Raw genomic sequence first — 23,514 nt, forward strand, 5'->3', positions numbered from 1 at the left:
TAAAGTAAAACGATCTGCATTAGGAGTCTATTAAGGTGCGAAAGAGTTGTAAGTGACTCCATCTGGGCCGTGCACATTAGATTTAAAAGGAAAGGCTTTTAGAGCAGGAGCGACGTTGAAAGAAGAATGATTTCAATTCTTTCTTAATCCGGGGCTCATCATCCCGTCAGTATATGTGATAAATGGCCGGTCAGCCTTTTAAGCAGTGATAACTCCAAGAACTGAATATCAGCCGCCTTCCCACAGAACCTAACAAATTGTTATGCTTAGCACTCTCTGCCTCTCCCAAATTTTGAACGGAAGATTGGGGAGCATTTTAGAAAGACCCCGACAATAGCAACACTTCACACCACGATAAATTCTGGCTTTTATATTCCTCCCTTTTCCTCAAGAACGGCAGATAGTCAGCTTTTCAGTCCCGGCGATTAGAGGAAATATACCCCAGATTGCTTAGATTTGGAAAGATTTCTTCTGAATGCCAGTTGTGGAGGAAATATTGCAAGGCAGGCAAATTGTGATTTGTTGACCTATCATCTTTTATTACCGCCCAAAGAGCCGACTATCTCACTCGGCGCGAAGCTGGGAGACACTTAAGAGACAATCGAGCATTGTTCTGTGCTATTTCTCAACGGGGTTATAATGAAAGGTATTCTTAGTTTGGCAGAAGCTGAAAAGGTGGTGTCCCTCTCCTTCAAGCAACGGAGTTCTTTGCCTAATGATAGTCAAACGGTTCAACGGCAAAGTGAGGAAAATACCAGTATCTGTAGAAATCTGATGGCGGAAGGCAAAACAATCAGGGGGTTATTTTATGGCGTGCACGGTGCTGGAAGAAATGTACATCTGGGTTCAGTTCCAAGTGGGGGAAAAAGGCACTGGAAACATGGGAGGAGTGTCAGGTACTGAGGATTTAATAGCTGCCAGCTGATGTAAGGTTGTAAGCTGCAAACTGTAAGCTGATGCAATGAGGATGAATCATCAATACAGGTATACACAGTTTAAAACTGTGGTGGGGTGCACACAAGTCTTTTACCAGTTTAAGAGGTATCTATATATAGGTAGCCATTAGAAGGTGTCTCTCTCTCTCTCATTGTGGATCTCTTTTCTCTCCTTGTGTCCTTCTTTCCTTCCTTATAGCAATAGCAATAGCAGTTAGACTTATATACCGCTTCATAGGGCTTTCAGCCCTCTCTAAGCAGTTTACAGTCAGCATATTGCCCCCAACAACAATCTGGGTCCTCATTTTACCCACCTTGGAAGGATGGAAGGTTGAGTCAACCCTGAGCCGGTGAGATTTGAACAGCCGAACTGCAGAACTGCAGTCAGCTGAAGTAGCCTGCAGTGCTGCATTTAACCACTGCGCCACCTCGGCTTCCTTCCTTCTTTCCTTCCTTCCTTCCTTCCTCCCTCTCTCCCTCCCTCCCTCCCTCCCTCCCTGTTAGAATGCAGCATTGCAGGCTAATTCTGCCAATTGCCAGGAGTTCAATCAAGGTTGACTCAGCCTTCCATCCTTCCGAGGTGGGTAAAATGAGGACCCAGATTTTTTTTGGGGGGGGGGGGGGGGCAATATGCTGACTCTGTAAACTGTTTAGAGAGGGCTGTCAAGCACTGTAAAGTGGTATATAAATTCTATTGCGAGTGCTAAAATGAGTCCAAATGAGACATAAGAAAACCACTCTACTCTCTTTTTGGTTCATTAGAACAGTGTTTCTCAACCTTGGCAACTTGAAGATGTCTGGACTTCAACTCCCAGAATTCCCCAGCCAGCATTCGCTGGCTGGGGAATTCTGGGAGTTGAAGTCCAGACATCTTCAAGTTGCCAAGGTTGAGAAACACTGCATTAGAAGCATGGCAGCTTACTCCACTGTCCACCTTGGGGAGACGAAGGGCCGGTGGCCCTGAACAACGATGAGTCTCATTTTGTCTCTGCTTACTCCGCTCACAAATGGGGTGTGATATATTCACAACTGAAGTCCTCGGGAGACGCACTTTCAAACGAAGAATAGACTTCGCAGCTCAAATGGATTAATGCCGCTCCCAGCGTCCGATGCTTAACCAGGACGTCTCTTTTCTAAATCTACTAATCTGACAAGTGTTGCAACTGCTTCATTCTTAGAAAAGGAGGAAGACGATGGGGGGCGGGGAGGGGAAGCACGCTAGAATTCACAATAATGTCAGCCAAACGAAATAGTGCTTCTTAGCAACAGGGCCAAAGGCGTCGATGACCCAGACAAGCGACCTTGGAAAAGAGGTGAGCCACTACCTGATGTTCAGGGACAGGAACCCTTCATTAACAGGCATTTTGCATCTTGCAAAAGAAAGAAAAAAAGAAAGAAGAAAATGTGGTGGACATCACCATTGTATTATGGGTCTTTGGATGGAGGCTGAAAGGGCAACGGAAGCCAAGCCTGCCCCTTGTCAGGTGTATTTGGCTGAAAGAGTAAAGGATATATCTTTTTGTTTTGTTGTTGTTGTTAATGGGATCAGTCTTGTAAAAAATAAGCCTAGGGAGAAAAAAAAAACAGAGTTAGTGGAAAGAATGAAATTAATAAGACATTTCAGAAATAGATCCTGGGGTTTAGCTGTTTACCTTTACCACAGGAACACAATAGCAACAGCACTTAACAATTATATGCACCACTTCAAAGCACTTTAGAGGATTCTCTAAGTGGCTTGCAGAATCAACATCTTTTCCCCCAACAATCCTGGCCCTCATTTCAGCGACCTTGGAAAGATGGAAGGCTTAGTCAACCTCAAGTCCCATCGGGATCGAACTCCAGGCTGTTGGAATAGTTTGCCTGCAAAAACTGGAACTCTAACCACTGCACCATCAGGGCTCCACCAGAGAAACAGAGTTGGAAGGGACCTTGGAAGTCCCAAAAGTGTTTCTTTAAAAAAGTGGCAATTGGAGTTTCTTGTCTTTCTTTGAAGACGTCTTATCCATGAAGCTTGGAGGTCTTCTAATCCAACCTTGTACACAAGCAGACAAGGTTGGACAACCGTTTCAGACAATGGTTGCCCAATATCTTCTCTAAAACCTCCAGTGTTGGAGCATCTACAACTTCTGGAGACAAGGTGTTCCACTGAGTGATTGTTCTGACAGGACATGTCTCCTTATTTCTAGGTTGGTTCTGTGCATGATTGGTTTCCATCCATTGCTTCTGGTCCTGACTTCAGGTTCTTTGGAGAATCAGTTGAGGCCCTCTTCTCTGTGGCAGATATTTGAAGACTGCCTGGTCCTTCTCTTCATTAAAGTAGACATGCCCAATTCCTGCAACCATTCTTGGTATGTTTTAGCCTCCAGTCCCCTAATCATCTTTGTTGCTCTTCTCTGCACTCTTAACAGATTAACAAAGTTGGAAAGGACCTGATAGCTCATCTAGTCCAACCCCCCATCCCCCACTCAAGCAGGAGACCCTGCATCATTTCTGACAAATAGCAGTCCAATCTCTTCTTGAAACTCTCAAGTGATGAAGCCCTCACAATGTTCAAAGGCAACTTCTGTTCCATTGGTTGATTATTCTCACTGTCAGAAAGTTCCTCCTTATTTCTAGGTTGAATCTCTCCTTGGTCAGTTTCTATCCATTATTCCTTTTCTGGCCTTCGGGTGTTTTGGAAAATAGCTTGACCCCCGTCCTCTCTGTGGCAGCCCCTCAAATATTGGAAGACTGCTCTCCTGTCTCCCCTGGTCCTTCTCTTCTATAGACTAGCCCAGCCCAGTTCCTGCAACCATTCTTCATATGTTTTAGTCTCCAGTTGAGTTTCTTTCTAGAATCTCTACACCTGTATCTTGTCAGAAGGATACAATATGCTTCTGTTCATGGGGAGATGAACCCATTGGACAAATGTTTCTTTGGCAGGCTGTGAGTTTGCCCAGGACAAATTAAACATCACAAGCTATCGTGAACTGCATAATCGCAAAGATTTGGGACCGCATCCTCTGAGACAAGGACGGACCATTTATATTTGCAAATAGAGAAACTCATTATCTCCCGTGGTTTGTGTGACAACTAATAATAATCATACTATTCTTCATTCTGAAATACACTGGGTTGTATTTAAGGCTTCACATCTGTGCACTGCAATCATTGGGTGTTATTAATAATTATAAGCCACCGCAGCTTACGCTATAATATAATGCATGGTATATAATGAATCACTCATGCTGTGAATAGAAAATTGATTCAGAGCTGCCTTAGGGCATTGTGATTATTAGTGATAATTCATCCATTTCAATCCCCAACAATTATTAATAACAAGTTCTATTGAATATTCATTCGCAACAAGTTCTGTGGTCTTGACGACATATTTATCCTTGCATTCTGGTAGAAACCTAGAGAGACTGTCTGCTGGTAACAGGCAAGGTAACCATTTTGAAGGCAACAGTTTTATACCTGCTTACTTGGAAGTGTAGTTATTAGAACCAGAGGAGCCAATTGCTTAAGAAGTGGGAGAGGGGAAGAAAGGGAGGAGGAGGGAGGAAAAGGAGGAGGAGGTAGACAAAAAGGATGAGAAGAAGAAAGCAAAGGAAGAACAAAAGGGGGAGAGGAAGAATAGAACAAAAAGGAACAGGAGGCGGAAGAAGAAGAAGAAGAAGAAGAAGAAGAAGAAGAAGAAGAAGAAGAAGAAGAAGAAGAAGAAGAAGAAGAAGAAGATCATCATCATCATCATCATCATAGATGATACACAATAAAACCTTCTAAGAAGCTTGCTTGTGGGTTCTTATCATCTGGACATACCTGAGTTCTCTCGAGGCTAATTGAAGAAGACTAGAAGGGTAATCTCACACACTGAAATGCCTTTTCTCAGGACTTCTCAGGGGGAGGAGGAGGAGGAGGAGGAGGAGGAGGAGGAGGAGGAGGAGGAGAAGAAGAAGAAGAAGAAGAAGAAGAAGAAGAAGAAGAAGAAGAAGAAGAAGATGATGATGATGATGATGATCATCATCTTCATAGATGATACGCAATAAAACCTTCTAAGAAGCTTGCTTGTGGGTTCTTATCATCTGGACATACCTGAGTTCTCTCGAGGCTAATTGAAGAAGACTAGAAGGGTAATCTCACACACTGAAATGCCTTTTCTCAGGACTTCTCAGGGGGAGGGGGAGGAGGGGGAGGAGGAGGAGGAGGAGGAGGAGAAGAAGAAGAAGAAGAAGAAGAAGAAGAAGAAGAAGAAGAAGAAGAAGAAGAAGAAGATGATGATCATCTTAATAGATCACACACAATAAAACCTAAGAAACTTGTTTGTGGGTTCTGAAGAAGAAGAAGAAGAAGAAGAAGAAGAGGAGGAGGAGGAGGAGGAGGAGGAGGAGGAGGAGGAGGAGGAGGAGAAGAAGAAGAAGAAGAAGAGACAATTTTATTGAGTCAATTGTCCATATCAAATTATATAAAACTGTTGACTTCCACATTTCTTGTTTACCTTTTATCACTGTATGTTGCATCAGCCTCTCACCCTTTTTATCTGCCTCAGTCATTTTGATTAATCGGGTAATAATCCGGCTGCATACAATAGTTATTACTATCAGATAACAGATATCTTTTCTAATTAACTGTTTCCAGCGGCTTAGGAGGAGTCCTAAGCAACTTGGAAGCTCAATTATTTAGTTGGTCCAAGTATTTCATTTGGAAATTAAATGGACTAGTGCAACAATCAATGTGAAATAATGCATTTTTAATTTGAGGGATTCTATGCAGAAAACTTTTTTTGCCCTAATTTTTTATACCTAATGATGACTGCTTATAAAAGAGTTTGTAGAAAAAAATAAGGGAAGGGGACGGGAGGGGTGGGGAGGGAGGGAGGGAGGGAGGGAGGGAGGAAGGAAAGAAGGAAGGAAGGAAGGAAGGAAGGAAGGAAGGAAGGAAGGAAGGAAGGAAGGAAGGAAGGAAGGAAGGAAGGAAGGATCTGTCTTCTTAGATGTTACCTTAGGTCTTTCGTTAGGATTTGAAGTGTTAAGTTTCCACCAGTCTTAGAGTGTGAATCTAACTGTAGATTACTCACACATAAATTAATAAATAATAATGGGAAGGATTCACTAAGTGGATAAAAATGCCAAATTAATCCTAAAGATCTGGCTGACGGTGCAAACAACCAGAATTTCATGTTGGCTTAATTTAGATTTGTTGCCCTCTTCTAACAAAGCTTTTTTAAATTCGGGGAGACTTTTGAAATGTCAGAAGTCTGAGAATGTTGTGTTTCAGGTTTAAAATAATATTAATACTCCCTTTCTTCTGACATTCTCGGAGTGGATTAAGTTTCTTCTTTTATTAAAGGGACTTTTAATCTCTCTGCGTAATGCTAAATTAGGTTGCTGTTGACATGTCTTTGTAAGTCTTTGAAATCCTTCCTGGGCTGAACTGAATTGGGAAGAAAGAGGGTGGGGATAAACTTTGAGGCTTCAGTCCCAATTGAAACTTCGATTATTTTAAGAATCTATTTTCATTCGAAATCCTGGCATTTGCTATCTTGAGTAATCGTTGGATTTATAGTAACACGGGAGTTGAGGGAGCCATAGATGTGTTTGCTCATGAGATTAATTATCCTTTTTTTTTAATCCTTAAAAATAATAAGGTAAAGGTAAAGGTTCCCCTCGCACATATGTGCTAGTTGTTCCCGACTCTAGCGGGAGGTGCTCACCTCTATTTCAAAGCCAAAGAGCCAGCACTGTCCAAAGATGTTTCCATGGTCATGTGGCCAGCAGGACTAAACGCCGAAGGCACATGAAATGTTCCCACCCTATTTTTCTACTTGCATTTTTACATGCTTTCGAACTGCTAAGTTGGCAGAAGCTGGGACAAGTAACGGGCGCTCACTCCATTAGGCGATGCTAGGGATTCGAACAAGCTCAGTGTCTTAGCCACTGGGCCACAGCCTCCTTTTTTAAGAATAATACTTCTGTCAAATAAAAATAGACATTTTCCAGCAAGCCGATGTGGCCGCAGTGGTTAGGGTGCAGCACTGCAGGCCATTTCAGCTGACTGTTATCTGCAGTTCAGCAGTTCTAATCTCACCGGCTCAAGGTTGACTCAGCCTTCCATCCTTCCGAGGTGGGTGAAATGAGGACCCGGATTGTTGTTGGGGGCAATATGCTGACTCTGTAAACCGCTTAGAGAGGGCTGAAAGCCCTATGAAGCGGTATATAAGTCTAACTGCTATTGCTATTGCTATTGCTAAGCGTTATTTTCAATACAATATTGGAGTATTTGCTCCAATCCCATGGAAGCACAAAAGTTTGAAAGTTATCGTTGTCTCTCAAATTAAGTTTCTTGAAATGATGACATCCCCTTGGACTTCCGGTCTTCTATAACGTTTCCACAATTTATTGTAGAGTGATTCAGGCTGCAAATAGGTTGTATCGCCAGTTGTATAAAATGAGATGTGTTAATCTTTATGGAGATTAACAAGGGGAGTCTCTTTATAGAGCCCCTTTCTTCTTCTTTTTTTAAGTCAAAAAGAAAATATCTTTAAAAGAAGAAAGGAAGGAATAAATTATGTTCGCCCGTAATCTTTAATGTGGCAGGGAAGGTCTGTGCATATTAATTTGAAGCAGGGGGGGAGGGGGGGGAGGAATCGCAGTTCTTTATTTCCTTTCCAAGACTCCTTGAGAAGACAAATTATTTTATACACCAGCTATGTGTTGGAAATGACAGATGAGATTAATATGCTTCTTAAATTACCATTACCAGGGGTCAATTAATAAGTGAACCAACCTTGTGAATGTCATTCCAAGAGACCAGTTACGGGTCCATAATAGTCCCTGTCAAATTATGTAAATGTGAGAAAATGAGAAAGCTGTCAGTTGAACGCTAAGCCAGGATATACTTACTAATTGCATTCTCCATAAGGTAAAATGAGTTGTTGGTTTGAAGGCGACGCTCCAAACGCTGGGAAAAGCTGAACTAATGTAGTGCCGAAACAGAGAGAAACCTTGAAGGGAAGGATGCGCTGTGGGAATAAATATTTTGAACTCTCTTTGGATATGCTCGAGCCTTTTTTTTCCTAAACGCAATCCAGAAATGTCACTCAGTTTTTACTTGTCTTAAAATGCAGCAGTCAAATTGGAAGTTCCCACCTGAAAACATCCAAAGAATTAGATTTATCTATCATCTATCTGTCTATCTACCTACCTGTTCTGACCCCCCCCTCCTCTGACCTGCAAATCACCCTGACACAGGCGTGGCTGTTTGCCACTCTTTAATCATGACAGAGGTGGGTTCCTACCAGTTTGCACCTATTCGGTAGAACCGGTTCGTCAAATCTACCAAACCGGTTAGAAGAGGTTCCACCAGTGGACCCGGAAAGCAGGCCACACCTACAGAAGAGGCTCCAAAAAATTTTGAAACCCACCACTGGTCCTTGGATAGGATTATTCTACACTATCATGCTCCTATTTATAAAACTCAGGGCCTCTGTGAAAGGTAAGAATGACTACTGCGTTTGTGGTGCAATCAGAACATTGCGTGTGTTGACGTTGTTTTAACGCAAACCAAAGATGCCTTTTGAAAAACAAGTTGACATCCTATTCTTATGCATGCCAGTGCTGTGTGGGAGGTAATTTAAGGTGGTTCTGACAAGTGTCGTCGGCATCTTCATATCCGGTCACATGGGCGGCAAGCCACTCCCATCCGGTCACATGGGCGGCAAGCCACTCCCACAAAGGAGGCCACACCCACAGAGTAGGTTCGAACAATTTTTGAAACCCACCACTGAATCACGGGTTTATCAACTCCTTTGGCTGAAGGCCCAGACACGACACATTGCTTTTGTCCTACCCTCAGGTGGTTTGGAGAATATATTGACCCCCTCCTCTCTGTGGAGACCCCTTAGATTTTGGAAGACTGCTATCATGTCACCCGTAGTCCTTCTTTTCATCAGACTAGACATATCCAGTTCCAGCAACTATTCTTTTTTTTTTAATTGAAAATTTTGAAAAAAAAACTTTTACAAATGTTTACCTCCCTCCCCCTCCCCTCCCCACCCAAACGCCACCCCCCCCAACCTCCCCCCCCCCCGAATTCCCAGAACCAATACAGGGTATGAATCTTTAACAAAGATATTCTAAAATAAACTTTTAAAAAGTTAGTATCATCTTTCAATTTGAGCTTTAACTCCTCTTTGCTAGGCTAACTCTAAACAGATTATATCATTCCTTGCTTCTTCAATCATAAACTATCTGGAATTTCTTAGTCCCATATTTATTTTGAGTATAGTCAATCCATCTTCTGCACTCCAGTTTATATCTCTCGTTTGAGTGGTCCTTGAGATATGCTGATATTTTAGCCATCTCTGCTAAGTTTGTTACTTTTAATGTCCATTCTTGAATAGTAGGCAAGTCTTCCTTCTTCCAGTATTGAGCCACCAACAGTCTTGCTGCGGTTATTAAATGCAAAATCAAGTTAGCCTCTATAACTGTACAATCAGTAATTATACCTAACAAGAATAACTGAGGGGTAAACTTTATCCTTTTTTTAAAGAACATTTTGCATAATCCACCATATTTTTAATCCAAAATGCTTTTTTACCTTTTTACAAGTCCACCATATATGATAGTATGTAGCATCGAGACAATCACATCTCCAGCATTTAGGTTGTAAATTCGGATACATACAGGCTAGTTTTTTAGGATCTAAATGCCATCTATAAAACATCTTATAAAAGACCCCCTTAGATTTTGGAAGACTGCTATCATGTCACCCTGGAGTCCTTCTTTTCATCAGACTAGACATCCCCAGTTCCAGCAACTATTCTTCATATGTTTTAACCTCCAGTCCCCTAATCATAGCAATAGCAATAGCAGTTAGACTTATATACCGCTTCATAGGGCTTTCAGCCCTCTCTAAGCGGTTTACAGAGTCAGCATATTGCCCCCAATAACAATCCGGTCCTCATTTTACCCACCTCGGAAGGATGGAAGGCTGAGTCAACCCTGAGCCGGTGAGATTTGAACCGCCGAACTGCAGAACTGCAGTCAGCTGAAGTGGCCTGCAGTGCTGCATTTAACCACTGCGCCACCTCGGCTCTCATCTTTGTTGCTCTTCTCTGCACTCTTTCTACAGTCTCAACATCTTTTTTACCCCGTGGCGACCAGTATATAAATAAATATACGAGTCTACCCATTATTTCTTTGTTGGTAAAATATAAATTCAACAGACAGCTTAAAGTTGTCAAGGTTGAGATACACTGGACTGTGTAATCGGTTGGCTCATAAGAAAGGAGCCTGGCTAATGGATTATCACTCATATTTTGTGCCATTTAACTGCAGGTCACAGAGACTGACAGCCTTTTCCAAAATGTGTTAATATGACATTTAAAAGCTTTTCAAACACCTTTCTCTTCCCCCTGTGTGAAAGATTCAGATTAAAAACAACAAAGTCAATCTTTCCGCCCTATCTGACCTGGCCTTCTGAGAACTTCTGAGTCAAGAAAATCCTTCAGTTCCCCCCACCTGGGGTCCATTTAAGCATTCGTTTACCTAATTTTGGACCCATTGGCAAAAACATTATTTCTTTGTCAATGAAAGCCCAAAGGTATTCGGGGGTTGCTCTAAATTCCCACAATTATTTTTTTTTTTCCCTAGACAGAAAACAGATAATTAGGAAACAGTGCTTCCTGTTTAGCTATTTTTGATTTCAAAGCATCTAGAGATCAGTGTATTTTTGCATTCAGGCAAATCTTCTTTAAAGCTGTCACCCTATCACCTTGGGGGGGGGGGAAGGGGGAGAAATCTCCCGTAGAGCTATTTTATTTTGGCGTAATTTGCTTGAATTCAATTACTTGTTGTATCTAGTGATAGAAGTGTGAAAATACGTCACATGGATGTTGCATCAGCAAAACAGCCAGGCGTAATAGAAAAATCAATGCAGCTGACTGATTCGCTAAAAAGCTATTTATTCCAAGATAACTAGCAAAAGAAGAGACAATAATTTATGGCTACCCTAACGGTCACATATCTCCGTAGGCATTAATATTGCAGAGAGAACAACGGGGAAATTGAAGCTAGCAGCTTCAATTGTGCTATATTTTGTGTATGAAGACCAGAAATGGGGAAAATACTGAGATAATGAAAATGGGGTGATAAACATCTTTTCACATTACATTATTGGAATTTAGAATAACTTTGGTTTGAAGCTCTACCAAAATGACATGGAAAGGTGTTTTTGTTTTTTTGTTGGGGTGGACCATAACAAAATAATTAAGATGTTAAAAGTCTAACAGGCAAATGACTTTAGGTAAAAGTAAAGTTTCCCCTTGCACATATGTGCTAGTCATTCCTGACTCTAGGGGGCAGTGCTCATCTCTGTTTCAAAGCCAAAGAGCCAGCACTGTCCAAAGACATCTCTGTGGTCATGTAGCCGGCATGACTAAATGCTGAGGGTGCACAGAATGCTGTTACCTTCCCACCAAAGGTGGTTCCTGTTTTTCTACTTGCATTTTTACGTGCTTTCGAACTGCTAGTTGGCAGAAGCTGGGACAAGTCACGGGAGCTCACTCCGTTACGCGGCGCTCGGGATTCGAACTGCCGACCTTTCTGATCAACAAGCTCACCATCTTAGGCCATGGGGTCACTGTGTCCCTAAATGACTTTATATGGGGGTGATATTTTATTTATATATATATTTGTTTTTTTTTGTATAGAATATTCAGTATTGGCTTCCCATATTATTTTTCCCTAACCTGTTCAGCATTTATGGATCACTTCACTTGACTATTTCTTCGTACATCATCAAATCGAATTACCGCAAATTATTCTAATGATTTCTTTTTCAATAGACACGATCTATTCACGGGAAGAAGAAACTGTTATGACACACAATGTTCAACTCGTAATTTTTCCACTTCAAATATCAGCGAAGTAGGACTTCTCTTTGAATTAAAATATCGCTCTGCCAGAGCAGACTAATTACAGGTTGAATTTACAGGGAAATAAAATTAGACTCGCTTCCATAGGGCTACCTAAGAACGGATGGGAACATTTATTTTTGGTATCATCCTTACGGATGCTGACCCATAGCCCCTGTGGTGGAAACACCTCAAAGGGGTAAAGGAGATCAGACGTTTGAGTACAAAGCCGTTGTGTTTAAAATGACGCACTCCTTTTCTTTAATTCCGGCTAACACTCTCGTTTCGGCTTTCAGCGTTCAGGTTTGGATTGCAGTTTTATTTTGTACTTTTGCAATTTATTTTGCAGTTCAGGATGCTCCCCTTCAGGATAATTACGCTTGAAGGAAAAAAGGAGGGGAAAAATACTTCTTCTAAGCAAATCTGCACTTCATTAGCATCGAGTTGTGTTCCTCTTGTTCCCCCTTCTGGCTAGCAAATATGACAATTCCGTTGCAATGCGCCTACCGAGGATCTCAGCAGGAATGTGTTTTGATTGGTCATATTTGCCATCATCCTTCCTTTGTCCACTTTCTCACATGCTAACTAACTAATTCTAAGTGAGCACAGAACAGATACAAACTCAAGGTCAACCGCTCCAAACTTGATTGCAGAAAATACGACTTCAGCAACAGAGTGGTCCAATGCCTGACCCTTTTTGTTTCATCCCCCAAACCCCATAACTTTAACTTTAATCTGTCTACCGTTGACCTCACCCCACTCCTAAGAGGTCTTTAAGGGGCGCGCATAAGCGCACCAACGTGCCTACCATCCCTCTCCTACTGTCTCCATTTAATTCATACCCATTTCAATCCGTACTCATGTTTATCCTTACACCTATTATCTTGCAAGCGATGGACAAATCAAATACATAAAAAGAAAATAAATAAATAATGTCGCCTGGGGATTCCCAATGACCAAAAAATGCTGATGTCCAAATCTGCCATCTTCAGCTTTTGCGCTTTGCTGGCATCCTGCCATAAAAGGCAGTGGGGAGGAGAGTGGGGGCAAAGGAATGTAGAGAGCAAGGATGAGCATGAAAGGGAAGACAAATGGAAGGAGGAGGGGAGGCAGTCCTGACAGAAAACAGAGGCACCAGGAGCAGATCAAACCAGCCTTTAAGGCAGGGGTGGGCTTCAAAAAGTTTAGCAAGGGGTTCTCTGCTCGGTTGCTGGGTGGCCGTAGCCATGGTGGGCATGCCGAGTCGGCCTCCTTCACCACAACAGAGGAGAAGGCATTTTTGCTTGCATGGGACTCCTGGAGGGGAGGGGTGAGGTGGGCAGGGCCAGCCAGGAGTAGGATTTGGGGGTTCTCCGAACTGCATAGAATCTTAGCTAGAGGTTCTCCTGAACCCCTGCAAACTCCCAGCAACCCACCCCTACTTTAAGGGGCACCTGGCCTGGGAACAGAATGCAGAATTCCATCGACTGGCACCAACATCCAAACTGTTCCCAAAATACCTGATTGTGTGCTTATTTGGACACTGATGAACTGATCAAGGCCATGGAAAGGGGAAAAGTGTAATCTTTTTGTGCAGGAATGTTCAGATCTAGCCTTTCTTTCATTGCAACCACTTAACCTTAGTAAAAGGACCTATCAGTTCAGCCAAATGGAGTTGAGGGTCTTTCTTTCATAGGGATTTGAGTTGGGGCAGGCCTGACAGCTGATGTCATCTCTCCTTTTCTTCTCCTTGCTGGGATTAACAACGCGACTCATATTTCTTTTATGCTTTCTCTATTTATACAGCTGCAGGTGGAGATCATCGATGTTTCTGGGAAGACTATAGAAGGTCCAGTCCCTTTTGATATAATGATCATTGATCAGAATGACAACAGGCCCATCTTCCGGGAAGGACCATACATTGGGCACGTCATGGAAGGGTCTCCAACAGGTGAGTAATCCAGATATTTTTTTTCTGGAATCTCGTTTTGTAGGCCGTGATGATTGGTTGATTGTGATGGAGAGCAGGATCCAGGTTAGACAAGATCTGAATGGAATTCGGCAGTCAATGAGTAAATTCAGTTGAAATCCTGCAATTCAGTTGGATTGGAAGAATCAGTTTGACTTGGTGATTTGAAGATGGGAAGGGAAGGGGATTTCTAATGCTCCCTGCCAGATTCCCTCAAGGGAAGTCAATGGGAGGCTGGCAGGAAGCCAGAAATTGCTTCTCCTCCCATTAATTTTTCCCCCGCCTGTTTTTCTGTTCAGGTAAGGAAATATCTCTGAAACAAACCCAACAGGATACAAAGGGGCTAATGAATTTTAGAGCTGTGTTCACAATGGGAAATGTGTTTTATTTCAAGCTTGCAGAGAGAAAAAACCACTAGAAACATTTTGTTGAAATGTTCCAAGTTGGGTCCTATCAGAAGAGACAATACTGTGGATGTTGTTCTCGAAATTTAACCATTGAAGCTTTATTTTGAGATGGGAACATCCCATTCAGAATTGAGAGTTTGAACTGTCTTGATAACGTTTTAACAATAAGAACATTCCGTAATAATGATCTCTTTAGTCTGCAACAACACTTTCGATTTTTGTAAGATGCCCCTTTATTTCCATGGCTGTGTCATCTTTTAGCTGCAGGAGTTCTGGTTTAATGTTGTAGCTTCCTGCCCCTGCTGTTTCTCCTTCTATTGTTGTCTTTTTTTTTCTTGGCCTTTCAGAATCCGAGAGGAAATGAGCAAGGAATTATCTTTCCTTTCTGGTGAATACCAAAGATTGGGTTGATGATACGAGAGCAGGAATGTCATCAGAAACATTTGGGAAGATAACTTGGGAGAGGTTAGTTGCAGGGCGAAGTGTCACCACTTGTGACAGCTCCTTTGCGAAGCCTTGAGTTTCTGCGACTGCAATAAATCACAAATACAGAAAGTTATATCAGTAGAATCATGCAAGACAACTGATTATCTGTTGTGGCCCATCAGCAGCCAGTGGAGCTGGCAGCAGATTCAGACAGTGAGGAGGTTGGGGAGGAAATGGGCCAGTCCTGGAATCTGGGGAAAGCTTGGATGAGGGCTCTGTGTCGGAGGCAGAGAGGGGGCCATGGGCCGTCTGACAGTTATCACCTGCCTTCAGAGTCAGACATCAGTGAGCCAGAGAAACACCTGGAGCCTGTTCCCAGTGTGCGCATAGGGAGAGTTGCCAGACGAAGGGAACAGCTAAAGAACAGGGGTCAACTTGGGAATAACGCCAGAGATGGATGATGAATGGCCCCTCCCAGAGGGAATAAAAGAGGAGCGAAAGGGGAGTGGAGTTTGCAGGAGACCATTAGTTCGCTTCATTGGTTCGTGACTCTCCGAGACTCCTGGCCAAGTTTGCAGAGATCGGCCTGGCAGCTCTCTAAGCCAGATAAGGTCTGTGACTGTAAATCCTCTCTTGAAAGACTTTGCTGGATGTGAATGAGCAGAATTCACAGTAAATTAATAAGAGGGGTTTTGTTGGGACAAGGAGTTTGCTTCATGTTCTTGGGAAGCCTCGGTCAGAACACCATCCTACAGATTGAAATCCCCTATTTTTCCCCTTAGCAATTGGAAGTCTTCAAGGAAATAAATTTTAGTAGGACAAATGTGCTGAGGCTTTTCTTGTCTTCCGATATGGGTCCTTTCCCTTTGCAATCGGGTATTTGTTTTTCTTAATTAGGGAAGGATTTGCAAACATGGAAGTAAGATCAAATTTTTCCCTTAAAGAAAATTAGAAACAGCTGAAATCTACCCATTCATCCACCCACCCATCCACTCACTCATCCATCCATCCATCCATCCATCCATCCATCCATCCATCCATCAAGTCACCGGGAGACAGTGAGTTCTAGTCCTGCCTTAGGCATGAAAGTCACCTGGGTGACTTTGGGCCAATCATCAGGAGATAGTGAGTTATAATCCCGCTTTAGGCATAAAAGTTGGCTGGGTGACTTTGGCCAATCAACAAGAGGTGATGAGTTCTAGTCCTGCCTTAGGCATAAAAATTGGTTGGGTGACTTCAGGATCAGAGTCTCTCTCTGCCCAAAGTCAGAGAGAAGGAGGGGAGGGAGGGAAGAGGGAGGAAGCGAGGGTTAAGTTATGGAGAAGAAAGGAAGGACATGAGTTGAGAGGAAGGAACGGAGGAAGGAAGGAAGGAAGGAAGGAAGGAAGAAAGAAAGAAGGAAAGAAGGAAGGAAGGTAGGAAGGAAGGAAGGAAGGAAGGAAAGAAGGTAGGAAGGAGGGAAGGAAGGATAGAGAATAGAGAGAAAAGGAAGGAAGGAAGATAGAAGAATAGAGAGAAAGGAAGGAAGGAACGGTCAACTAGAAGGGCCACTAAAATGGACTTATTCCTCTCTTGTTCCTGCATTCAATTGATATATATCAGCCAATTTATACTTCTCTCTTTTTCTTTTCTTTTTTACAGTTGTGGTGTACATATATATGCATGTCTATTTAACCTGGATTTTGGTCTTCTCCCCCCCCCCCCCAGTTCTCTCCCCATTTTAAGTCTTTTCCTTCCTTTCTTTTTTTTTTTGCATGTCCAATTCCATCTTCCTCGTGATCACCACTGGTGCGTAGGGCCACTTAAGCTTTCAAATGACTAAAATTGCATTCAATTTGCTGAGCCCGGCAGGATCCCTTCTTGTCTATGACCTGTGATTCTAACAACCTGCAGGAAACCACGGGAGGTTTTCTTAAGAGCTTTCTGTAGCGGGCAGATAAAATAGACTGGGGGGGGGGTGTTCTCTTTCCCCTCCCTGTCCCTCTCCCCGTGCGGTGTTACACTCCAGTAGACCGTTTTGTGTCTTCGCTGCTAAGTACATACATAAATATGTCCTTGAATACATATCTGTTATTTCTCCAACACAGCAAACATCGATCCCTTCCTAATCTTTCGGTAGGGTATCTGCATAGTGCAGGAGGTCAATCTTCTTGGCATCCTTCAGTCTCAAAAGACTAATAGTTGTCATTTGGAAAAATAAAAAAAAGCCTTGTGGCTTTTGGCATCTGGGCATCTCATATATGTAACATTTCTAGTAGTTCAGAATTCAGCCATTGCTAAAATATACAACTGGTTCCCGCTATTCACAGATTCTATGTTTATGAATTTGCCTACAACGTTAAATTTTATTTATACCTACAAAGTCAATACTTGCAGTCATTCATGGACAAGCAAAGGAGTGAAAACTCAACATGTAGGGTTGAAGTTTCACTGTTTGCTAATTCAGTGTTTGCGGCAACTTTACAGAATGTTAACCGCCGTGAATAACGAAAATTGACTGTGCATATTTAAAAAAAAACATCTTTCAGTTTTCGTGCAGACATTTTTAAACACATTAGCCAAGGAATTGAGATGGCGGATGAAATGCATTTAAATTGAGGAGTAGCTAGAAGGGAGCAAGGTTAGATTTGACATGCTGATTCAAACGAACTTAGTATCCAGAAAATCTCCAGTCCTCGTTGTATATTTGGATCAATGAATCCCTCCTGGTGTATTAATTTCTTCTTTGGTGCGATGTCTCAAAATGCACCTTATTTCTAAACATTGCAGTCTAAACATTTAAGATAAATGGTATTTATAATATTCCGCCTGTAGAGTTTCCTGAAAATAAGCTCCATCTTCCTTGAGCAGAGAGAGAAACCTTGTAATGATAGTTACAAGTAAATTACAGGCGTGCAATTAGACTATTGCTAGTTCTAATGATCTTAAATTAAAATTATGAATAAATACATTCAGGGCAACATCAAAAACAATTTTGTTTGTGTGCAGTATACTTCAGCGAGAATTAAATCAGTGGAAGCTCTTTTGATGTTTCCATGTAAAGACAGCAAATAAGAAGCTGTTGTAAAATGTTTACATAAAATCAAGGGCTGGTGCGAAGGAAATAATCCAAATTAAATCTCAGCTGGGAATACTTTGGAGTTGGGTATTTATAAAGGTAAAGGTTTCCCTCGCGCTCGGAGGTGGTGCTCATCTTCGTTTCAAAGCCGAAGAGCCAGCGCTGTCCGAAGATGTCTCTGTAGTCGGCATGAATAAACGCCGAAAGCACATGGAACTCTTCCCACGAAATGTGGTTTTCTATTTTTCTACTTGCATTTTTACATGCTTTCGAACTGCTAGATTGGCAGAAGCTGGGACAAGTGATGGGAGCTCACTCCATTACGCGGTGCTCGGGATTCGAACCGCCAAACTGCTGAAACTTTCTGATTGACAAGCTCAGTGTCTTGGCCACTGAGCCACCGTGTACCTAGGTATTTGAGTTGGCACTAAGAAGAGGGACTCAAACTATTCTCCAAACCACCAGAACAAGAAGCAACGGGTGGAAATTAATCAAGGAGAGAAGCAACCTAGAACTAAGGAGAAATTTCCTGACAGTTAGAACAACGAATCAGGGTTACCTCTGTGGTGAGTGCTCCAACAGGGAAGTTTTTAAGAAGAGATTGGACAACCATTTGTCTGAAACAGTATAAGGCTTCCTGCCTGAGCAAGGGTTAGACTAGAAGACCTCCAACTTCCAACTCTGTTATTCTGTTAAATTAAAAATCACGACAATCAACGTGGAGGAGATATTGCAGCTTTTCATTTGCCGATTGGTGTTTCCTATTCAACCTCTTTTCACATCCTAGAAACAACCGAAACAACCATGTTTGGGGAATCTGTTTTTATTAGACTGTTGGTGTGTTAATTAAGGGAGGGGAAGGAAGCATGTTTCTTAATTAAAGTACAAATGAATTTTTAAGGAAGCTTGGAAGATCCCCACTGGGTAGTAAAGATTGCTGAGCTTCAACAAGCCAGAATAATTCTGTACCGGTTTGCAGGGAGATGGTTATTTATGCCATGCCATTCCAGGAGGGAATTTTATTGTCGTTTCTGGAGCATCTTCTCAGGTGGCTTTTAAAAGACAGGGCTGGCTTCAAGCTAGCTGAGTAAAAGTGAAGGACAAAATATTTGCCAGTGAAATAAACAGATTTGTTGTGACCCCTCCAGCAGCCGAACCAGAGGAGGAGAAGGAGGTGGGGGAGTCAAGATCAGCATTATGGCAACCTGGGAGCTCTGAGGGGGAAGTGGGAATGGAGCTGGCAGAGAGAGAGTGGGGAGGGGGAGGGAGGGAGGGAGGGAGGGAGAGGGGGCCATTCATCAGCCCTCAGATGGAGAGTCAGTAGCCCCCAGGTCTAGAGGTGGCTCAAGAGGAACAGCTGGGTCCATTGCCTGATGCGTGGATGCACAGAAGGCAGAGGAGAGGAGAACAATGGAAATCTATAAGCCAGTCCTTGGGACGGAAGAGCCACCACTGTTAGTGAAGCCCCACCCTAGCTCTGGGGATCAAAGGCAGGGGGCGGAGATGAATAGATGTGGCAGAGGAGAGGAGAACAGTGGAAATCTATGGGCCGGTCCTTGGGACGGAAGAGCCACTGCTGCTAGTGAAGACCCACCCTAGCTCTGGGGATCAAAGGCAGGGGGCGGAGATGAATAGATGTGGCAGAGGAGAGGAGAGCAGTGGAAATCTATGGGCCGGTCCTTGGGACGGAAGAGCCACCGCTGTTAGTGAAGCTCCACCCTCGCTCTGGGGATAAAAGGCAGGGGGCGGAGATGAATAGATGTGGCAGAGGAGAGGAGAGCAGTGGAAATCTATGGGCCGGTCCTTGGGACGGAAGAGCCACCGCTGTTAGTGAAGCCCCACCCTCGCTCTGGGGATCAAAGGCAGGGGGCGGAGATGAATAGATGTGGCAGAGGAGAGGAGAGCAGTGGAAATCTATGGGCCGGTCCTTGGGACGGAAGAGCCACTGCAGCTAGTGAAGACCCACCCTAGCTCTGGGGATAAAAGGTAGGGAATGAAGATGAATACATGTGGCAGACGACTATTCATCTCCCGGCCAGACAGATTTGTTAGCCTATTAGAATAGTTGTTGTTAACACGTTGTGACTCAAACTTTAACGATCAGCTGAATTTATTGTTTTTCTACCTTGCACTGAACAAGAAAATATCCAAGAGCTTTTAAAATTCATCCTTCTATCTTTTTATTTATTCTGCTTTTAATCCATTGGCAATTAATGCCCTCTTTTGCGCCTTATTTAAGCATTTTAAAGCATAATTTCAAGTAAAACCACCAGAAATGTATTCAGATAGAGATAGAAATGTATATATTCATAAGTTGGAGAGAAGGAGCCCAAACACTGTGGAGGAAAAGGGATAATTAAAAAGCAGCAATTTGTTGTTAATTCATACATTTTTATTCCAAGGAATTCATGGTGGAATGTACAATCCCTTTTCAGTTTACCTACACACATTCCCCAATGATGTTATAAGAAATAATAAGTGTATTAATGCCAGCTGGGCGAATTCTGCAGATGATAAGTGAAATGAATTCATTCCAGTTCAAAGATATATGTACAACAAGTGCCAAATTATCTAGGAAAGATAAAGACTGTTGCAGGAAGGAGATGGAATACACTCAAGCCATTTTTAGTTAGAATACTCTTTGAAACGCAACATCAGAGTCTGGACATAGAATTTGTTGGGGAAAGTAAGCTGGAAAATAAATGATATTGACTGGATATAAACAAAGAGCAAATCCCACTCTCTTCTAGCACTGATGATGTTACCCAGTTGGGTCATGAAATGTCTTCAAGAAAATAATCAAGCTACTTCCTTCTTCCCCTCCCCCTCTTATCGCTCCTCTCTCCCAATACATTCCCTCCCTTCCTTCTCCTCCTGCCTCCAATCCTCTCTCCCACCCTCGCTACCCCTCTTTCTTCTTTCACTCTACTCCTCCCTTCGGTGTATTTCTATTGTCTATCAATATATTCAGCTTGCCCTATTTTTACACTAACATTAAAAAGCCACAGTATACAAGTGCAATCATGTGCTTTGAGATCTAAGACATATTATATTTCCCCCTCCCCCCCTCCCCCTAAAACCCCACCTCCCTTCCCTCCCCCCGACTTCCCAGAGCCCGTACACAGTATAGCTTTTTAACAAACACAGTCTAAGGTATCTTAAAAACAAAGCAGAAGAAAAGGATCGAAAGGATCTCTGCGTTGAACTCAGCTTCTTACTGTTACCCAAACTTTAAACAGTAGGTAGTAGAGGGGAATGTTGGAAGGAAGAATGTAAGTTGGAGGGGGGTGAAAGAGGGTGTATGGTGGGTCAAGGTGGCATATTGGGTTTGTATTTTGGGGGGTATGGTCTATGAAAGTGAGGGCTGTGTTTATTATTCAATGTTATATGCCCCGGTTATGCACAGTATACATGTGATTGTATGAAATGAAATGGAAATGGAAATAAACGTATTTTGAAGGGGAAAAAAAAAGAAGAAAATAATCAAGCTCAGAGCGTCTTTACAGACCTCCTCCTCCCCCTCCCCTCCACCAAACCACGCCCACCAAGTCGCATGACCATCAAGCCACACCCACAAAATAAGTCACGCCCACAGAAACGGTAGTAAAAAAATTAATATCACCACTGCATAATGTACGTGGTACCAGTTTCCCAAGAGATACCAATCCCTGTTGTGCAATGAGTAAAGAATATGTAGTGGTAGTTTTCTGAAGGATAAGTTTTGGAATCAACCTATATGGATAAATAATATGTGGTTCATGAACTCCAGTTTTATATATTCATCATTTTTGGAGAGCTATATGATGCCAACTTTCAGCCTCCCAAAGGATCGAAGCTAAAGGCTAAAACAGCTTAAATCGATTCGTCAAGTGCCTGTATTACAACTCCCCCCACCCCCCACCCCCCAAAAAATGCATGTGCATAGGAGACAGATTGTTAAAGAGCATTTATTTTAATAAAAGTCTGCATTACAAGAAATGCTTGTTCAACAGAATTTGGAAACTTAATGCTGCAAAAATTTGCAGTTGGAAATATATATATTTATATATATAATATTAAAAGCCCTCCAGCTATTCTCCCGTTGCTTCTGGGAGATTTTGGTGCAATAGATGGTAGATAGCTTCTTGATGTAGCAAATCAATACATCTTTATTTGAAGAAAGTTTTAAAATGTAATCAAGAAGCTTTAGCAAACAGGATTTACTGGGGTTTTTTTTGGTGGGGGGGGGGGCAGGCAAATATCAACCTATCTCTTGGCAGTTAGGTGGGTTTTGAAAAATGTAAAGCATGGACCCAGAAATAAATATATTGCTGGTGCATCTTATAGTTTGATTGACATGTAGAAAATATATAATGAGTTTTCAGAGAAAGGATGGGCATCAAACCCTTTGGGTAAATTGCTAGCAAGCTAGCTGCATTCAATGGATTCATATTGAAGCTGGACCTTCAAAAACAAAAGTGACCTGTTTCAGAATTTCATAAATAACAATAGCGCCTTGGGAAACTTTATTGGGAGAAGGCATGAAAAATGAATGCCTTTTTTTTTCTACTTCGACATAAAGTTTCTTTTTTTTGCATTTCCCTGGGCTTGGCCCCAAATCCCCTTGCAGATCTCACTTGGTCGACTTTATTCAGCAGACAGCTTTGATTCCTTCCTTCCTTCCTTCCTTCCTTCCTTCCTTCCTTCCTTCCTTCCTTCCTTCCTTCCTTCCTTCTTTCCTTCCTTCCTTCCTTCCTTCCTTCTTTCCTTCCTTCCTTCCTTCCTTCCTTCCTGCTTAATACATTGGCTACAGCACAATTGCCATTTAGTGTTTCACTTTTCTAATTTACATACATACATACATACATACATACATACATACATACATACATACATACATTACATATTGTGTCGCATTTGTGCCGATAAATACATGAAGGGAGACTAGTTTAGATCTATTTCAAGCTATTTAGCTCTCATCAGCTAGCCATACCCTTACTGGGATTCGAATTTTGGCTGTTTTTACATATTAGGCAGTTGTATTAACCTCTAAGCCACAAGCTCTCCTCCCTTATCAGCTGAGCCGTGGAAATGATTGTTTTGTCAAAGCACCTGGTATATGGCCAAATATGCTCCGTCCCATATTTGGGCATTCCAGGTGCTTTGACAAAAACACTTATAAATACACACACACACACACACACACACACACACACACACACACACTTATTTTTTTTAAAGTGGTGGGGCATAATATTTATAAAGAGTATTTTAGGCCAGTTTACATATCAACTGCTTAGTTTATAATGAAATGCATACAAATATGAATAGCCTTGGGGGGGGGGAAGGAATGTATTTTGGGTTTCAAAAAAAATGCAAGCCATGCAGAAACGGAATGAGGTGAACTTGGAGAAATGAACCCAGTTCAGAAACAGATTGGTGCCGTCCTGATTCCTTTGGATACGTTCAGTTTTAACGTTCAACAGTCAAAGCAGCCAAATTGGAGGCAGCCACAGCTCTGGATGGACAGTATTATATATATCACCATGAAGCAAGAGCAGGCTTATTAAGGGGAGCCTCAGAAAATCCAGCTAAATCTATTTACAGGTAATCCTCCGCTCACAACCACAACGTAGTCCAAAGCTTCAGTTGCTAAGCGAGACGAAGCTAAATGAATTCTGTCCCATTTTGCGACCTTTCCTGCCATTGTTTTGTAGGTGAATCCCTGCAGTTTGTTAGGCCAGTAACCCGGTTGTTAAGTGAATCTGGCTTCGCTTGTCAGAAGGTCGCCAAAGCTGGATCCCATCACCCCGGGACTCTGCGACCGTCATAATTACGAGTCGGTTGCCAAGCCTCTGAATTTTGAT

The 23,514-nt window shown here is 42.4% G+C and overlaps 1 protein-coding gene across 1 annotated transcript in view; it reads left to right on the forward strand.

Moving 5' to 3' along the window:
• Positions 1-23,514, forward strand: part of CDH13 (cadherin 13) — a 493,491-nt gene that overhangs the window by 288,398 nt on the left and 181,579 nt on the right. Inside the window, exon 6 of the mRNA XM_087729287.1 lies at positions 13,615-13,759. Within this exon, the coding sequence (XP_087585413.1) occupies positions 13,615-13,759 (145 nt within the window). The remainder of the gene's footprint in view (positions 1-13,614; positions 13,760-23,514) is intronic.

Source organism: Thamnophis sirtalis, unplaced genomic scaffold (genome assembly GCF_051295495.1).
Source record: "Thamnophis sirtalis isolate CommonGarterSnake01/CBP01778 unplaced genomic scaffold, rThaSir2_p1.2 scaffold_14, whole genome shotgun sequence".
In the NCBI taxonomy this organism is placed as follows: domain Eukaryota; kingdom Metazoa; phylum Chordata; class Lepidosauria; order Squamata; family Natricidae; genus Thamnophis; species Thamnophis sirtalis.